Consider the following 15,897-nt stretch of genomic DNA (forward strand, 5'->3'; position numbering starts at 1 on the left):
AAATATTATCGGCCGACAACTGGCGCGGGGTCCGGCATGCCAAAAAATGTCGGAAGTGTCCTGCCGATATCGGCAGTTCCATGGTGCCTCGGACAAAAACTGTTGTAGGAGAGTACCATCGGCATTAAATCCGCATTTTTTGCGTTTTATATCGTTTTTTAGTAATAATGATCTATTAAATACATAAATGAAGACCTGGAAGCGCATAAATCTTACATTTTACATCCTTCCTACATCCGATATCGGATCGGATAATGTGAAAACGGCCTAACATCTCGTATTAATTTGAAGTATTCGCAAGGGTGGGTAACATGAAAGTAAAAATATGAAAAGTTTTTTGTGAATTAAAAAGAAAAGTTTCCAAGATACAAACACGATTATATTTTTCCTGTAATATTTAGCATAAAACCAATGTTTCCTAAAATTTTCATAATTTTTAGTTGGTAAACTTCGGAGATAAGGGGGGGGGGGAACGGTATTTTTTTTTACATTTTCCTTCAAAATTCTTTTTTTTTCCTCAACAAAAAAATTATAAAAAATAGTTTAGTTACGTTCAATTTGCGGTCTTTCTAACGATATCCCACTTGATCTAGTAACTTGAAATTTACAGTTTGCCCCCCATTCATTTTGGCCATTTTCTACAATTAAAATTCATAAATTAAAAAAAAAAATATTTGTAGAGGTTTACAATGTTCATAACTATTCCAAATTTCAAGTTGATAGCATTAGTAGTTCTCGAGATATTTAGGAATGTGACAGACGGACAGACAGACGGACAGAGTCGCACCATAAGGGTTCCTGTTTGTACCTTTTTGGTACGGAACCCTAAAAATGAACAAATGTTCGGCAAGACAATTTAGTCTGGAGTTTAAGTATATGTACCTATTTAGGTCTAAACGAAAGTTAAAACTTGATCTTCTTACCTAGGATAATAAACGAAATGACAACCTTTTTTAAAGACAAATATCTACGCTTACATAAGTAGGTAGGTACCTACTGTGAAGGACTACAAAAATGGAATTAATAAGTTCGGATTCAGTCGCACCAATCACAGATATAAGAAATTGTAGAAATTAAATATCACAGCGTTGTATCGTTCTGTTTTTTTTTATAAATATGGCTAAGAAGCGCTGGCTGGACGTCGTGACAGCGGACATGGAAGAGAACAATCTCACACCTGACATACCAAAGACCGAGCAAAATGAAGAAGACTGAACAGGAAAGCGGACTCTGGCGCTAGGGCGGGAAAACGCTAGGTTGAAGAAGAAGATGCGACTGCCCCAAAAAAGAGTGTACCTTCCTATTGTTTTCAGCGTTCATGTTTGTAAGTATGTGAGTGAGTGATTTAGCTAATTTTTTTAAGAAGTTGAAAGACTTGTCAAATATCTGACTTATCTAAGTCTACCTAGCAATCGAAACATTGAAACTTCAAACTTCAAACTTTTTATTTTGCAAGAATACACGTAAATACATAATAGGTCTTAAAACTAGGGAAGTGTCAGTGTATTCGACCAACCTACCTTCGGAAATTACAAAATAATAAATTTTAAATCATGTCAAAAAATAGGGTAGGTCCAAATTAAAGGTATTAATGGTTATAAAACTAAGCAGAAAACTAGCTTATATTTACGTAACCCAGTCCGAAGACAACAACCTTTCTGATCTAGTTTGCACTGGTTCATTCAGAATTCCTCAGCAACTAACGACGAAGCAAAACTCATCTCTATCTTCTACTAAATAGAGTCTAACTGGCGCAGTCAGTAGGGATAAGCGGATGGTCAATGACGAGGGAAAATGAACTCTATTTTGTAGTCAGTAGGGTTTTCACTGGCGCAGTCAGTGAGGATCTTAATCGGGATACATAGTGCAAGTGCATGCTCATATTGATCTGCTATTTATAGACGGTTCGTCGGCCGAGCCTTATGTTAAAACTATAACCTTCGTTCCAGTGCAGATCTCACCCTGCCTATCCCACCTCACAAACATAGATCCTATGACAAGTCCTTTACTGTTTACTCTGTCAAATTATGGAATTCATTGCCACCTCCCCTTCGACAGTGTCAATCGGTCGCATCGCTAAAATCGAATTTAAAAAAGTTATGGCTTTCGGACGCATCTTAATCTAAAAGATGTTTGCGGTTAGGTAGATTGTGTATGTATGTAGGGTAGTCATAAAACTGTATTATAATTATGTATAACGTATTTATTTATATGATATAACGTCTATATTGCTGTAGTTTGTAGGTTAGGTATAGGTTTAGCTTAGGAACGTCTACCATCTCCAATTCTCCTTTAACTGCTCTAAGGTTAACTGGAAGAAATCCCTTAATGGGATAAGTTCGCCTTTGTACAAATGATGTGTGTGTTCTTTTTTTCTTTACGGTGTGTGTTCTTATCTTTGTACAATAAAGTGTATTACTACTACTAAGGCCGTTTTCACATTATCCGATCCGATATCGGATGTCGGAAGGATTTCGATAGAAAAAATCCAAAATGGCGCCTGTAATGTATGGGATATCTGTCCGACATCCGATATCGGATCGGATAATGTGAAAACGGCCTAAGGGCCAGTTGCATCAACCACATTTGACAGACACATCATCGTCAAGCAACAAACGTCTATGGAACTTTACATAAAATTTAACGAACGCTTTAACAGTGACAGAAGGTTTGATGCAACCGGCCCTGAGTGGGTTAATTCATGGCAAGGATTATTTATAAAGGATTTACATACTTCATACAGTTCATACTAAGAATCGTACCTTGATTTTTTAGCGCCACCTATTAAATACTATCATAACTACACTGATTATGCCTACAATATTTTTTTTTTCAAAATGCGTAGCCTGCGTAGGTATTGACGTGATATCATGATTTTAAAATAAAAAAATATGTCATTTGTTCTTCTAAAAAATAAAAACACGCAAAAATATTTGGGGAAAATATGATTTTGGCCACTTCCAGCCTGCGAAACAGCGCCATCTAGTTTTGAGTCTAAAAAGCCCATACACTTTGGGGCAGCAGGGGTCGCTGCGCAATGAGCCGGTTTGCAAACGTACTCTGTCTGATTCTGCGTTCGAGTCTTAGTCGTTGAGATGTGACGCAGACATATTCAACGACTCGCTGCCTCATAGGCTCAATCATAGTTTACAGCGCTATTACGTATCAAAATCTCCTCCCCCTGTAGTCTCCCCTTCCTAGTCTTTGCAGCAGGATCTGCTGGCTGGAGTTACCCCCTGAATCTGAATCTAAAAAGCCCATACACTTCAGGGGTACGCTCTTTTGTATGGGCTTAGTCAGTTCCGTATTAAATCGTTCTTGCTTCATAGTATTTATTCAGAAACCATATTCTGAAATCCGCAACGCAGGCTTCGTCAGGTGAATACAAAGCTACTTACATTATTGAAATATTTATTTATTTATTAAATACTGCGAATATTCACATAAACAAATAAAAACAGGTTATAGGTTGTATCGAAACCAGAATTATACCGATACAAGTTTTAAATACGAATCTGGTTTTTAATTCTATGCGTTCCACTACATAATTATTTGGCAATTAAATAAGACTGATCAAAAACGCCCCATCTGGGCGCCCACTTAGAAACTTAAAAACCGGCCAAGAGCGTGTCGGGCCACGCTCAGTGTAGGGTTCCGTAGTTTCCCGTATTTTTTTTTAAAACTGTTCAACCTATCAAGCTCAAAATAATTTTCCTAGAAAGTTTTTATAAAGATAGGTATTTTTGTGATTTTTTTTCATATTTTTTAAACTTATGGTTCAAAAGTTAAAGGGGGGGGGGCACATTTTTTTTTACCTTAGGAGCGATGATTTCCGAAAATATGAGCATTATCAAAAATGGTTTTAGTAAACCCCTATTCATTTTTAAATACCTATCCAACAATATATCACACGTTAGGGTTGAAATGAAAAATAAATCACTCCCCACTTTACGTGTAGGAGGGGTACCCTAATAAAACATTTCTTTCCACTTTTTATTTTTGCACATATTGGTACCAAATTTCAGCTTTCTAGTGCTAACGGTTACTGAGATTATCCGCGGACGGACGGACGGACAGACATACATGGCGAAACTATAAGGGTTCCTAGTTGACTACAGAACCCTAAAAAAAGGTTTTCATAACAAACCATGGTCTACGAAATAACTAATTATGAAACTATAGTTATCGCAAACTAGAATCTAGAGCATCAATAAATTCTCGACTCCGCTCAAAGATAATAAAAGTTTGCGCGGGAAACGTCCTGAGAAGCTCACAAAGCTGTCAAAACCATCGTCGCGCATCTCAGTCAACCATTATAACTTGATCTATGATATCCCATGTCTAATACAGAACTACAGGATGCTCTTACACTAGTTTTTAAAGATGAAAGCTGTATAAAAGAGGAATGTGGCCTTAGAGCGCAGACGCGACGGAAGATCGATACAACTGTCAAACAAGCACGCTCTGTCGCTCTATCATAAAAGAAAACACACTACTTTGTCATGTCATTTTTTGGAGAAACTCCCTAAGATATAAGATGAGACAAGGATAATTATATGATGTAGGAAAATGGAGAAAAATATGGATGCCAATTTTATACGAAATGTTCTTATCGTTTTATTTTATAATAGCAACGACAAGTCTGTAAATATGACTGAATTATAAATTCAGAAATGTAGTAGAGATCTATATATGGAATTTATTTTAATTTATTTAAGTTTTGGGTTTGAAGTACACTTAAAGAAATGCCAGGTAGCGTTTGTTTTTATGTCGTTTCAATGGTAAAACTGGTTGACTAAAGAACTATTGACTAAAAGTAAAATATAAATTATCTACTTACGTAATATTTTCTACTCAATTGCATTTTCTGTGCCGAAATCTAAACAGATTTAAATGTAAATTTAAAAATAATAAAAATCAATTTGTACTTACAGTTTAGTGTATAGGTAGATTACGTACTTTAAATATTTAAAATACCTATATGATACTGCGTGTGTCTAATACAAACTACATTCACCCTTTAAAATTAAAACACTACACAAATTCCAAAAACAACACTCACATGTATAGGGCTGAAAATAAAAAATCCAAGTATCGTGAAGGCAGCGGCGGTGAAAATCATGGCTAATATCAAAACAGGCTTCAGACAAGGAGACATGAGGTTACATTAGGTGCAGGTGCACCGGTGGTCAGGGTTTGTGGAGCATAGTTTACGCCCTACCCCTCTGCTATCGCGGGCCATACTGAGGCAAGCCTACTGTAACCCAGTTTGGTTAGACCCCTGAGGTTGCCCTCACTCGCGTTGGTATTCGCGAAACGGGTGCTCGTCCGCAAATAGCTAGGGATCTTTTTATAGTAGCCAGTGCGTTCTCGCGGCTACAAATTTAAATATACACTTCGTTTTCGCTTCGGGTTGAGATTACTCTTTTTACCTCGTTCTAAGATTGAAAATCGTAGTGAAACGCGATCGGTGGATGGCAAATGGGTTGCTATTCTGTACATATAAGCAGATAAGTTATTAGAAGTGTTATCAAAGGTTGTTTTTATAGGGCGCGCGGGCGGTAAATTCACGTGGTGTGGTAGGCGACGTGGATGGGAATCGAAGTGGTTACTTACCTAATGGTGGGTACCTACTTTGGCGCAATGTTGCTGTTCGTAATGGAACGAAAGGATTTTGTAGCATTCGTGCACTAAATGGGGAAGTATGGTCACAGAATATATAATAGTTGGTATGGTACGAGTTTGTAGACTGGTTTGTAGTAATTTAGGTTTTACTGAGATACGTTGTTATTTAAGTAGGCACCTTATATGAATACACAGTACATAGGAATGAAACATCTGAGGAAATTGAATAAAATAAACGAGAGTACTACACACTTTGAATACAAATGATATTTATCTGACTGTATAGGCAGATTTTTTTACATTAGGTAAGTACAGCTGCAAAACGCATGGAGAAATTATGAATGAATTCATTGATTAATTCGCCATTAACTTTTGCATCTGATAGTGTGTTGCTGATTGCTGAATGGTGTTTTTCCGCACTACTTAGGTCGAAACTTCAAAGAGCCATAATGCCATTATGTGCTGTAAAACATCATACGATACACGTGCGAAAAAGAAACTCTTAATTCGTGTCGATTTAAAACATTGGTCGTGTTTTAATTTATCGCCAATTGTGTGTAGGTAGGTAAGTATGTAGGTATGGAACTAGACTACATAAAGGGTCTACATTAAAAATATGTCTCGCCCATCATCATCGATTTACCCCTTGTTCATAAACGTTCACTAAAGTTATCAAGCCGATAAAGTTCGTTTGTCCCTTTCTATCACACCAAAACGTCGGAAGGGACAAACGAACTTTATCGGCTTGATAACTCTAGTGAACGTTTATGAATTTGGGGTTAGTGATTTAGACCACATCTCACCGACCATAAAATAAGTCTTGAAAGTTCTAGCTCAAGCAGTTAGGTAGCAATTTAGTGAGTGAGCCAGAAAATTGGTCGATAAACCAGTGAAATACCTCGTTGACTGGACTAAGTTTAATGTATGATGGCGCCCAGCTAAGTCCAGCCTTGGCCCGCCGATTCAATTTGGCGCAACGACATGCCAGCAGGATATTATTTATTTACCATTGATGCAGATATACTCACCGAAAATAACTCCAAATCTATGTAGGGTACCTATATTGACACATACCCATCCATAGGTTCGTAGGCTTTGTAGCTAATAGATTCAGATATAAAATTTTCGCGAGAACAATCGCCAAAAATATTTTTTCGAAGGTAGGTTTGTAGGTTTTCCTACTCGGTATTGAGCCCTTACGATCTAGGACAAAATAAAGAGACAAAAAATGGTCCCAAATATTTTTATTAATTTGTATAGGTACCAACCACTTTGTAACCACTGTAGGTACAAAGTGTTTGAAAATTGGTAACGAAGTGGAAAAAATAATTTGGGGCGCTTTTTTTTGCATAACATAACATAAATGAAAAGGGCTCGTAATTCAGAGTAGGAAAAACATTAAATTTACCTATTTTAGAAAAAAAGTTTTTGGATCTTTTTTCGCCAAAATGCCCCAATTGGTTTTGTCCGTATTTTGATACTGAATTCCGCCATCTCATTTTCTTAATATTTATTCTGAAAGTGTAAAAAAATCTACTGGATGTTTTATGTCACACAAACACGAACGTCGCTCATACTGAATCGATGAGGTACCGTAACTTGTAAAGAATAGTAGAAAAAAGTACGTTGATAATGCTCGATCTCTGATCTAATAATTTTATCACTTATCCACGTGGATAAGCGCCAAGTATGTGTGAGAGTGACAGAAGTCTTATCCACGTGGATAAGTGATAAAAAGCATGATACTGTAATTGAATAACATTGACATTGACAACTTTAGTAGTGTCTTGGTCTTGGCGTTCAAAAATCAAAGCTAAAAACATAACCCCTTCAGCAGTCAGCAAAAATAACATGTATCCAATAAACAATGAGCTGCAAAAGTGCATGGCGAAATGAAGGAATTCATTTATAATTTCTCCATGTAATTTCACAGCTCAATGTACATGTAACCTAAGTATAATACATACTCGTATACCAAAATCCTAAAATAGTTATTTGTTATGCAAGGGGGCAAAGTTGTATTTTAACGCAGAGTGTGGAATTGAAAAACGAGCAAGTGATAGGATTCTAATAGTTGAACCACGAGCGAAGCGAGTGGTTCGAGAATAGAATCCTGAACTTGCGAGTTTTTCAACACACGAGAAGTAAAATACATTTACACCCAAGTGTAACACAAAACTTTTCCCCTTAGTATAGCGAGGAAACTACAACGCAAAAAATGCGTTTATCACTGCTTCCAGTAGTTCCACAGGTGGTAAATCATCTTTTTCACTAGATTCGGAAACACTACTTTTATCAATTTTAATAAGCAGTTAAAACGATTTTATTCACTAGGTCAAATTAATTTACCCATTTGAATAAAGTCGTTTTTAACTGCTGTAAAATTGATAAAAGTAGGTGAAGGACAAAACACGTGTTTCCGAGCTAGTGAGGGGAAAAGAAAATTACTTGTACCAGATGTAGTGCGAAAAGGGTTTCCTTCGTATTTTTCCGGAAACTTTCGCACTAGTTTTTACGAAAGCGACTGCCAGTGACCTTCCAACCCGAAAGGCAACTAGGTCTTATTAGAATTAGTCGGTTTCCTCACGATGTTTTCCTCCACCGAAAAGCGACACGTAAGCGGCGTACGTTCCGTAACAATACGAAGGCAAATCTTTTAGCATTACGAGTACATCTGTGCCCATCGCCGGCGCCGTGCCGTCTACGTCGTAGCTCGTAGACGCCTACGAGCGTAGCAACTGCTACGACATCTGATAACTGACCTTATTTTTTGTGCCAGTTCATTTAGCTTACCAATTTATTTAGATAGTATCAAAGACATATGTAACTCCGTATAGACAGATAAAGTCTAAGAAAGAAACGTACCTCAAAACCATACAGAAAAAGGCACGGTGACCTAGATGGCGATATACCTTTGGGGGACGCTCGGCTAAGAAGTCAAGAATATGGTCCAAATTGTCAAAACTAAGGTTCAAAAGTTTTAAGCTTGTGCGGCTGTCTATGCACTGTGATTACATATTTTACTTTGACAATAACTCTCTATAATACTCGATCCTCTTAGATAGTATTTATAACTGGGGTGTCCCATGTGTCCTCGTATATGACGGGGGCAAGTGAGGCGGAAACAAAATGGATAATTGAAAATATATCATAGCTGATGAATATAACGCAAACTGACAGGAAGGATATTTTAAACAACTTCCTATTAGTAAAAATAATTTGTAAAAATGTCATAAACTATTAGTTAACAGTAAAATTTTAGTAGTATAAATTCCTGTGTGGTGACGGGTTAAGAATTTCACCACCCCCTTTCTTCCCGTGGGTGTCGTAGAAGGCGACTATGGGATATGGGTTAAATTGTGGCGTAGGCGAGAGGCTGGCAACCTGTCACTGCAATGCCACAGTTTCGGTTTCTTTTAACCCCTTATTTGCCAAGAGTGGCCCTGAAGCTTTAGTAGTTTCATGTGCTCTGCCTACCCCTTTATGGGATACAGGCGTGATTGTATGTTGTATGTAAATTATTTCTATGGGACTGCAATTTTTTTTTTCATTATCCATACTAATATTATAAATGGGAAAGTGTGTGTATCTGTTTGCTTGTCCGTCTTATTGACGTGATTTTTTAAGTGGAGATAGTTGGAGGGATGGAGAGTGACATAGGCTACTTTTTGTCTCTTTCTAACGAGAGCAAAGCCGCGGAAAAAGCTAGTAACGTAATAAAATGACAGTAGTTCAGTATATTCAAAGAGGATCGAGTATTCGAGGAGAGTTACTGTCGAAGTAAAATGTGTAATCACAGTGCATAGACTGCCATCTCTTGACACAGGCTTAAAACTTTCGAACCTCAGTTTTGACAATCTGGCCCATATTCTTAGCCTGATATGTGTTAAAATGTCAAATATTAGTATTAGCGCCATCTAGCTGAGCATACCCCAAAGGTGTAATGCCATCTAGGCCACCGTACCTTTTTGTGTATGGTACTGAGGTACGTTTTTTTCTTAGACTGTATCTGTCTATACGGAGTTATTTATGTCTTTGGTATAGTCTATAAAGGATGTGGTTTACGGTTTGGGTGGTATTGGTGGTGGATTGCAGTAACAGTGTTTTAGGTTAATCTAACTCTTAAAAAAAGATTGTAAGTAGTCTTTTTTTTTATTTAACCTTTTATAGTAGTTAATACATACATACATACATACATACATACAAAAAGATTGTACAGTTTCGAGTACTTCTGACCTGGCCTCTTTGCAATATTTCCCCGATTTGATTTTTCCACTACTCCTTTTTTATACTTTCTTACCAACCCGTCTCCGTTTTCGTCTTTATTACCTTACAATTATCTGAAATTTACAATGAATGAACGATTCAATTAGTGATCAAAATTAGGGTTTTTATACGTATATACATAATTATAAAGATCAATTCCCCATATTCTTACAATCAAAATAATTGACTTAATCTTACGCTTTTTGTACTTCAATTACTCTTTTAAAGAGCGATACATTCATATTATTCTTAATAATTTATTTGTTACAAGTAATGAGAGTATAGGTACCACAAATGCAAGATTTGTTGATTTAAATACAAAAATCTCAAGTCAATAAAATCGTTGACCAATTTTACCCCACGAATCAAAGTAGCCCCGTTTTCGGTAGCACAGCTCACACAGCTTATGTATTTAAAAGAGCTGTGCAGTGCAAATCTACTATAGCAATTAATCCTATTTTTTTTTTGAAGATGTTACCAGTGTTATCGTGTCCAAATTGCAGATTGCAAACATTTAAAATACTTAGATTAACCAAAGCTGCAGACAGCAGGTAACGAAACTATTGGAAATGTCAGATTTAAAAAATCATTAGTCAGTGTCACCCCGATTATTTAACCTCTTTTTAACCCCCGACGCAAAAAAGATGGGGTGTTATAAGTCGATTTAGTTTTTTTTTTATTTACTGGTAACTCGCACTCGCACGACTTATATGTATTGTGGCATTCGTATATCACAAATTATTTTATTTTGGCATCATTATCTGCATCACGCTTTCTCATGTACATTTTATGCTCACACATCAAGTTATAGTATTATTTTAATTAAAAAACTCACAGTTATGGCCAATTTGTATGTCAGTTATTGGCCAATATTACCTTTCGCGATTAATTGGAAAGCTGATATGCTTTTTAGCGAAATAATAATTGGGCCCTTTTATGTGGAGTGATTTTTCAAAAGGACTTGTTTCTCTTTAAATTTCATACAAAAATAAAGCATTTTTGAAAACACACTCCACAAATTGTATGTAATCAACGCATACTCGTACTTGTATTATTAGCGACCAATCGCTCCAATAACGTAGCGATATTCGACAGGGCTGTAGCCTGCGTTTCCATGGCAACTGTGGCGCGTTCTTGCAGTTTCGTTTGTCGGTTCACGGTTGTCAGGATCGCTTCTAGCAGCTGTGTTTGTGTGGCTGAAGTACCTGCATAAAAAATAGTATTAGTTTTGCCAATTCGTTAGCCTAGCCAGTTACGATATTTATTTGTGTGATGAGCATAGGTTGCTTACTTAATTAAGTGTTTAAAAAACATTTTTATTCATTATATTATTTTAACCACCTACTGGATTTGCATCAATATCCAATATAATATACTACTAACTTAGAGGTAGTGTTCAACGCGTTATTACAGTTTTTTCAATTACTTACCGTTTTCTTTTACTTCGTCGATGTGTAGGTTGGCGCCACTCTGGCCGCTCGACAATGGGTCTATTTCCGTACTGTTCGTAGAATCCTGGAAAAAAAAAGAAAATGATTTACGTGGAAAGGAGACGACCTTTTCTGTGCCAACGTAGTCCCATTTTTATATAATCTCAATATTTCTATCACTTTAACTAAAAAATGAATGTTTTACGCAGAAGCTACCAGAAGATCGAATTTCCGGCCGCAAAGACACCCGAAAATGAAGAAATGCTTGTTAAATGTTGGTATAAGTATAATAGAATAGGTACTTAGAAGGTATGTTTTTAGGTATGTTTATGTCGTTTTGTTTGTACAAAATCCAAAAATACATTAAATTAAAATAATACTTACATTGGCGGTCATTTTCCCTGTCGATTGTCTTTTGTTAACCACGCGTTTTTTTGGAGATGATTTGTCTGTCTGTAAATAAATGGTAAGATATAATTTACACTTTTTTATCATGGCGATTAATTCGTTTATAATTGATAAATCTGTATCCAGGTTACTAAAACTTACCGGGACATATTCTGCATCAGAAGAATGTTTTCTTTTTAGTTTTAGTTTACGGCCTCTGGACGACTTTGGAACGAAGTCATTTTTCACCATTTCATCCTTTGGCGTGTAGTCTATAGAAGCATCTTCAAGAGTCATACCTTCTTCAAAATCAACAGGTGACATTTTAAATTCCATTTTTCCTTCGGGCATTTCATCATCATGCTTAGTTTCAGATAAACTATCAGTGTTTAGCTTTTCTTCTTCAGCGTTACTTTTTTCTATTAGATTACTTGAAATTTCGTCATCGTAGTCATCGTCACTATACTGGTCACTATATTCTATTTCTGTTTTAACTTGAAATGATATATCCCTTGCTTCCTCATCATTTTCTTCGAAGTCTTCGATCACATCTTCAATAGTTATTTCATTATAACCAGGTAACTGCCTAAATACTGCTTCTGGATTAAATGGCTTTATCCCAGTTTTTTCAAACCCTTCTAAAACAGTTTCTGTTGCATTAGCAATTATATTTTGTGTCATATCCAAAAAACTTTGCTTCGAGATTGTGTATCGAGTGCTGTCTACTTTTACCTGAGGAAGTATGCTGCTCCATGTGCTTTGTATCAGTTGCGATAAGTTGTAAAGAGGATGCGTCAAGCTACTGGAGTTATCGGGCAAAAACACAAAGTGTATATCTAGTTCTCTGCACATTCCAAGTATCTCTTTAGTAATACGCGACGAAAAGTAACAGCTAATTAAGCACTTTAGGCCTGATTTTCCTTCAAAGTAGGGGACAATGATAGATTTGAACCAATCTTCGAAAATACTTGTATTTAGCCTTTTTCTTTCTTCATGCAAATGCTTAGACATTATAGATTTTCTTGGAGTTTTTTCATAACATGGTTTCTCTTTGTACGAAATGACAGGATCTAAAACTTCTCCTGTGGCTGAAGCTGCCAGCATTACAAGCATATTATTTATTTTCAAAAATTCTCTTTCTTTTGATTTTTTATCCACAATTTCGTCCATGATGAAAACATCATTAAAGCAAACGATATTTTGCGGTTCCAAATCATTGACCAACATTTTCAGTTCGTGAAAATAACTGTGAACAGCTTCAATTGTGACTGCGCCGTTATCGTTAATGCTTTGGAGGACTTTGTGTGATATAATGTCTTCTTGTCGTTTTATTAATTTCGACACAAGCTCTGTTCCTGGTACATTATTCTCTAATTTCCTTCTGGCAATAACCGGACGTCTATCCAGATAAAATTTTATAAGTAATTGTAAATCCCAAACTTGCAGTTGGTATTGCCACGGTGCGCAAACATGTATGTATTTTACAATATGTTCTTCTCTCTCTAAAGTAAAAGCTTTCCTACCGCCAGATTCATTCGTTCTATTATAATGGATTCGGCCGTATAAGCATGATTTAGAAATGTTATATTTCTTGGCAACACTATTTAATGAACCTTCACCATTAAGAACCTCTCTATATGCCTTCTTCATTATTTCCGGGTCATATTTTTTATATTGCCTGGCCCCAGGCCTTGGTTTATAATTACGCACCATAGTTGGGCTTAAAATTGTCAATCTGCAAAGGAAAAAACTACGATATTTAAATAATAATAATTAGTACGTTGATGTGGCCATAATTTAAAAGTTACCTATACAAGAATCCACATAAATATCCATGCAAGACTTTTATTCCATGTAAGTTTCTCTCATAAGAACTATTCGAAGCACTTTTCAAACGAGTTCCTAGTTTCTATTATAAACATTTATTCGATCCCTTTAATAATCCATACTAGTATTATAAACGGGAAAGTATGTGTGTCTGTTTGTTTGTCCGAAGTTTGTTGAGCGACGAATTGACGTGTTTTTTTAAGTGAAGATAGTTGAAGCGACAGAGTGGCATAGGCTACTTTTTGTCTCTTTCTAACGAGCGAAGCCGCGGGCAAAAGCTAGTAAAATATATTCCCATATGCTACGCAAGACTTTTTTTTTAACTTCTTGGAATTTTTATTTAATTTTGTAGCATGTACCAGTTTTGCTTTAATATAGAGACATAGAATCAATTTCTATTTGTTTATAATCCTTGGCCCAGTATTTATAGATTCAATTTCACATCTTGTAACATCCTAGCCTATTAGTAGCTCGACCAGTATACGGCGAAGGTAGCCGATAACCAATTAACCAGACTGTTCTCGTTTTCAATTCAATAATTTTTATTTCGGAAAAAATCCATAGCGTTAGTGTACATTCCCTTAAACCTATGTTAGTTACATTTACATATTATTTATTACATCTAAAAAAAAAAAACTAAAACTATAATAAATTATACACTTGGCCTCTGGATTCCATATGTACACCATCCCAGTGTCTCCAGATAGCACAAGCAGGCGATTCCAACACTAGGCGCACAAGGCTGTTGGAGCTGTCTCGCACGCGACGCATCAGGGAGGCAGTTCTTTTGCGTATTATAGCACCGAAACTGTCAGTGCGGGCCTCAGCGAACATGCCTGACGCACTGCAATAACGAGGCAGTCCCAACAGCATCCTGAACCCATTGTTATACTGGATACGCAGGGCACTGAGGGCCTTTTTAGTATAATTTGTCCACAGGCTACACGTGTAAAAGGATTGGCAAAATGCTTTAAATAGCGTTATTTTGACATTCCCATTACACCGCGCAAAATGCAGCGAAATGCGCAATTATGATTATATTATGAAAGGATATTGGAATATTGGACTAAATTTATAGAAGGCACTTCTAGACCACTTCACATACGGTACTGAAAGTGTAGGTCAAGTGGCGAATTACCTACGGGACAAAGAGCACGTGGCCTATACTATACCTACTGCCAGCTTAGCCGGCCTAGCGGAAGTGACAATCGTTGACACTACGTGGCGATCGAACCGCAGTCTGGCTCTGTCGCGCCACTACAGAGGACGAGAAGCATAATAATGTATAATCGGAAGTCGATAAACAAGTCCCTATGACATCTCAAAAATGCTTTGAAAATTCCGGGTTCTGGCAATAAGTAGTGCTACGATACGCTTACGAATCTTAAACGATTGTGAAGTTGTCAAGGTACTTTGGACCTATAGCTAAGAGTACAATCGTTCATGCTCCGAAGCGTATCTTAGTTATTTTTCGTTATCGCTTTTCCGTATTCGTGCGATAAACAGTTGCGTATAGTTCGCTACGGAGCGTTAACGTTAGCTTGGCAAAAAATAGAAATTAAAAAAAGTGGCAACATCGTCGTGTTTTCGATTTTTTACCATTGCGTGTGAGAGAACGAGACGACACGATAATATTGCCACTTGTTTAATTTCTACTCTTTTTTGCCAGGCTGAACGGGGCTTGCTTATATGTGCCTTTTTAGAGCCAGATTTTTATGTTCGATATTCACGGGGCACTGCCTAAGCTTGTCCTTTCAACCCCGCGGTGCCTGACACACCTACCGATAACGGTGATTTGACCCCCATGTCTGAATCTAAACGTCGTACGTAAAATATATTATATCTACAATGAGCACCCATGGTTGCGATGCCATTTTAGACCATATTATTACTAATAACCAAAATATTTGTTTAAAGTTAATGCTCATATTTGTGATGTAAACTGGGCCCATCGTAAAGTTCTGATTTTAAAGCACAAATAGGGACTCGTCAAATTCAAACGATGTGAAAAAGACTATCACTTCGGCCATACTTATTGATCTTATCTTAAAATAGCTTTATTTGCGTTCAAATTCAACCACAAAGCACTCGTAATATGAAGCGATATGCTTAAAACGAATTATTGCGATTTAATCATCTAAAATAATGTACCTAAAATCACAACAATCTCCATTAACCCCATTGCTCGTTTCGATGTACCCCATGTTTTCTATTCACCCCATCTTACGAATTGTATTCATTAAGACCCCCAATGTGTACCGTTAATGTTAAAAACATTGTATTAAACCACTTACGTGCACAAATTCACTAAAAATACACAATATTAACAAGTACAACATTCATTGACATCACTGACATTAGA

At 36.6% G+C, this 15,897-nt stretch overlaps 1 protein-coding gene across 4 annotated transcripts in view; it reads right to left on the bottom strand.

Moving 5' to 3' along the window:
* The window catches only part of LOC125228334, a 29,364-nt gene extending 13,482 nt beyond the window's left edge, over positions 1 to 15,882 (bottom strand). For 2 of the 4 annotated variants that reach the window (XM_048132862.1, XM_048132861.1), the window contains exon 1: positions 5,063 to 5,226. In XM_048132862.1, the coding sequence (XP_047988819.1) occupies positions 5,063 to 5,158 (96 nt within the window). In that variant the 5' untranslated portion in view covers positions 5,159 to 5,226. Of the gene's footprint in view, positions 1 to 5,062; positions 5,227 to 10,937; positions 11,097 to 11,321; positions 11,407 to 11,705; positions 11,775 to 11,870; positions 13,675 to 15,829 lie in introns of those variants that run through there. The other 2 variants (XM_048132860.1, XM_048132859.1) reach the window with 2 other exon arrangements.
* Between the last annotated feature and the right edge of the window lie 15 nt (positions 15,883 to 15,897).

This window comes from Leguminivora glycinivorella, chromosome 7 (assembly GCF_023078275.1).
Source record: "Leguminivora glycinivorella isolate SPB_JAAS2020 chromosome 7, LegGlyc_1.1, whole genome shotgun sequence".
Taxonomy (NCBI): domain Eukaryota; kingdom Metazoa; phylum Arthropoda; class Insecta; order Lepidoptera; family Tortricidae; genus Leguminivora; species Leguminivora glycinivorella.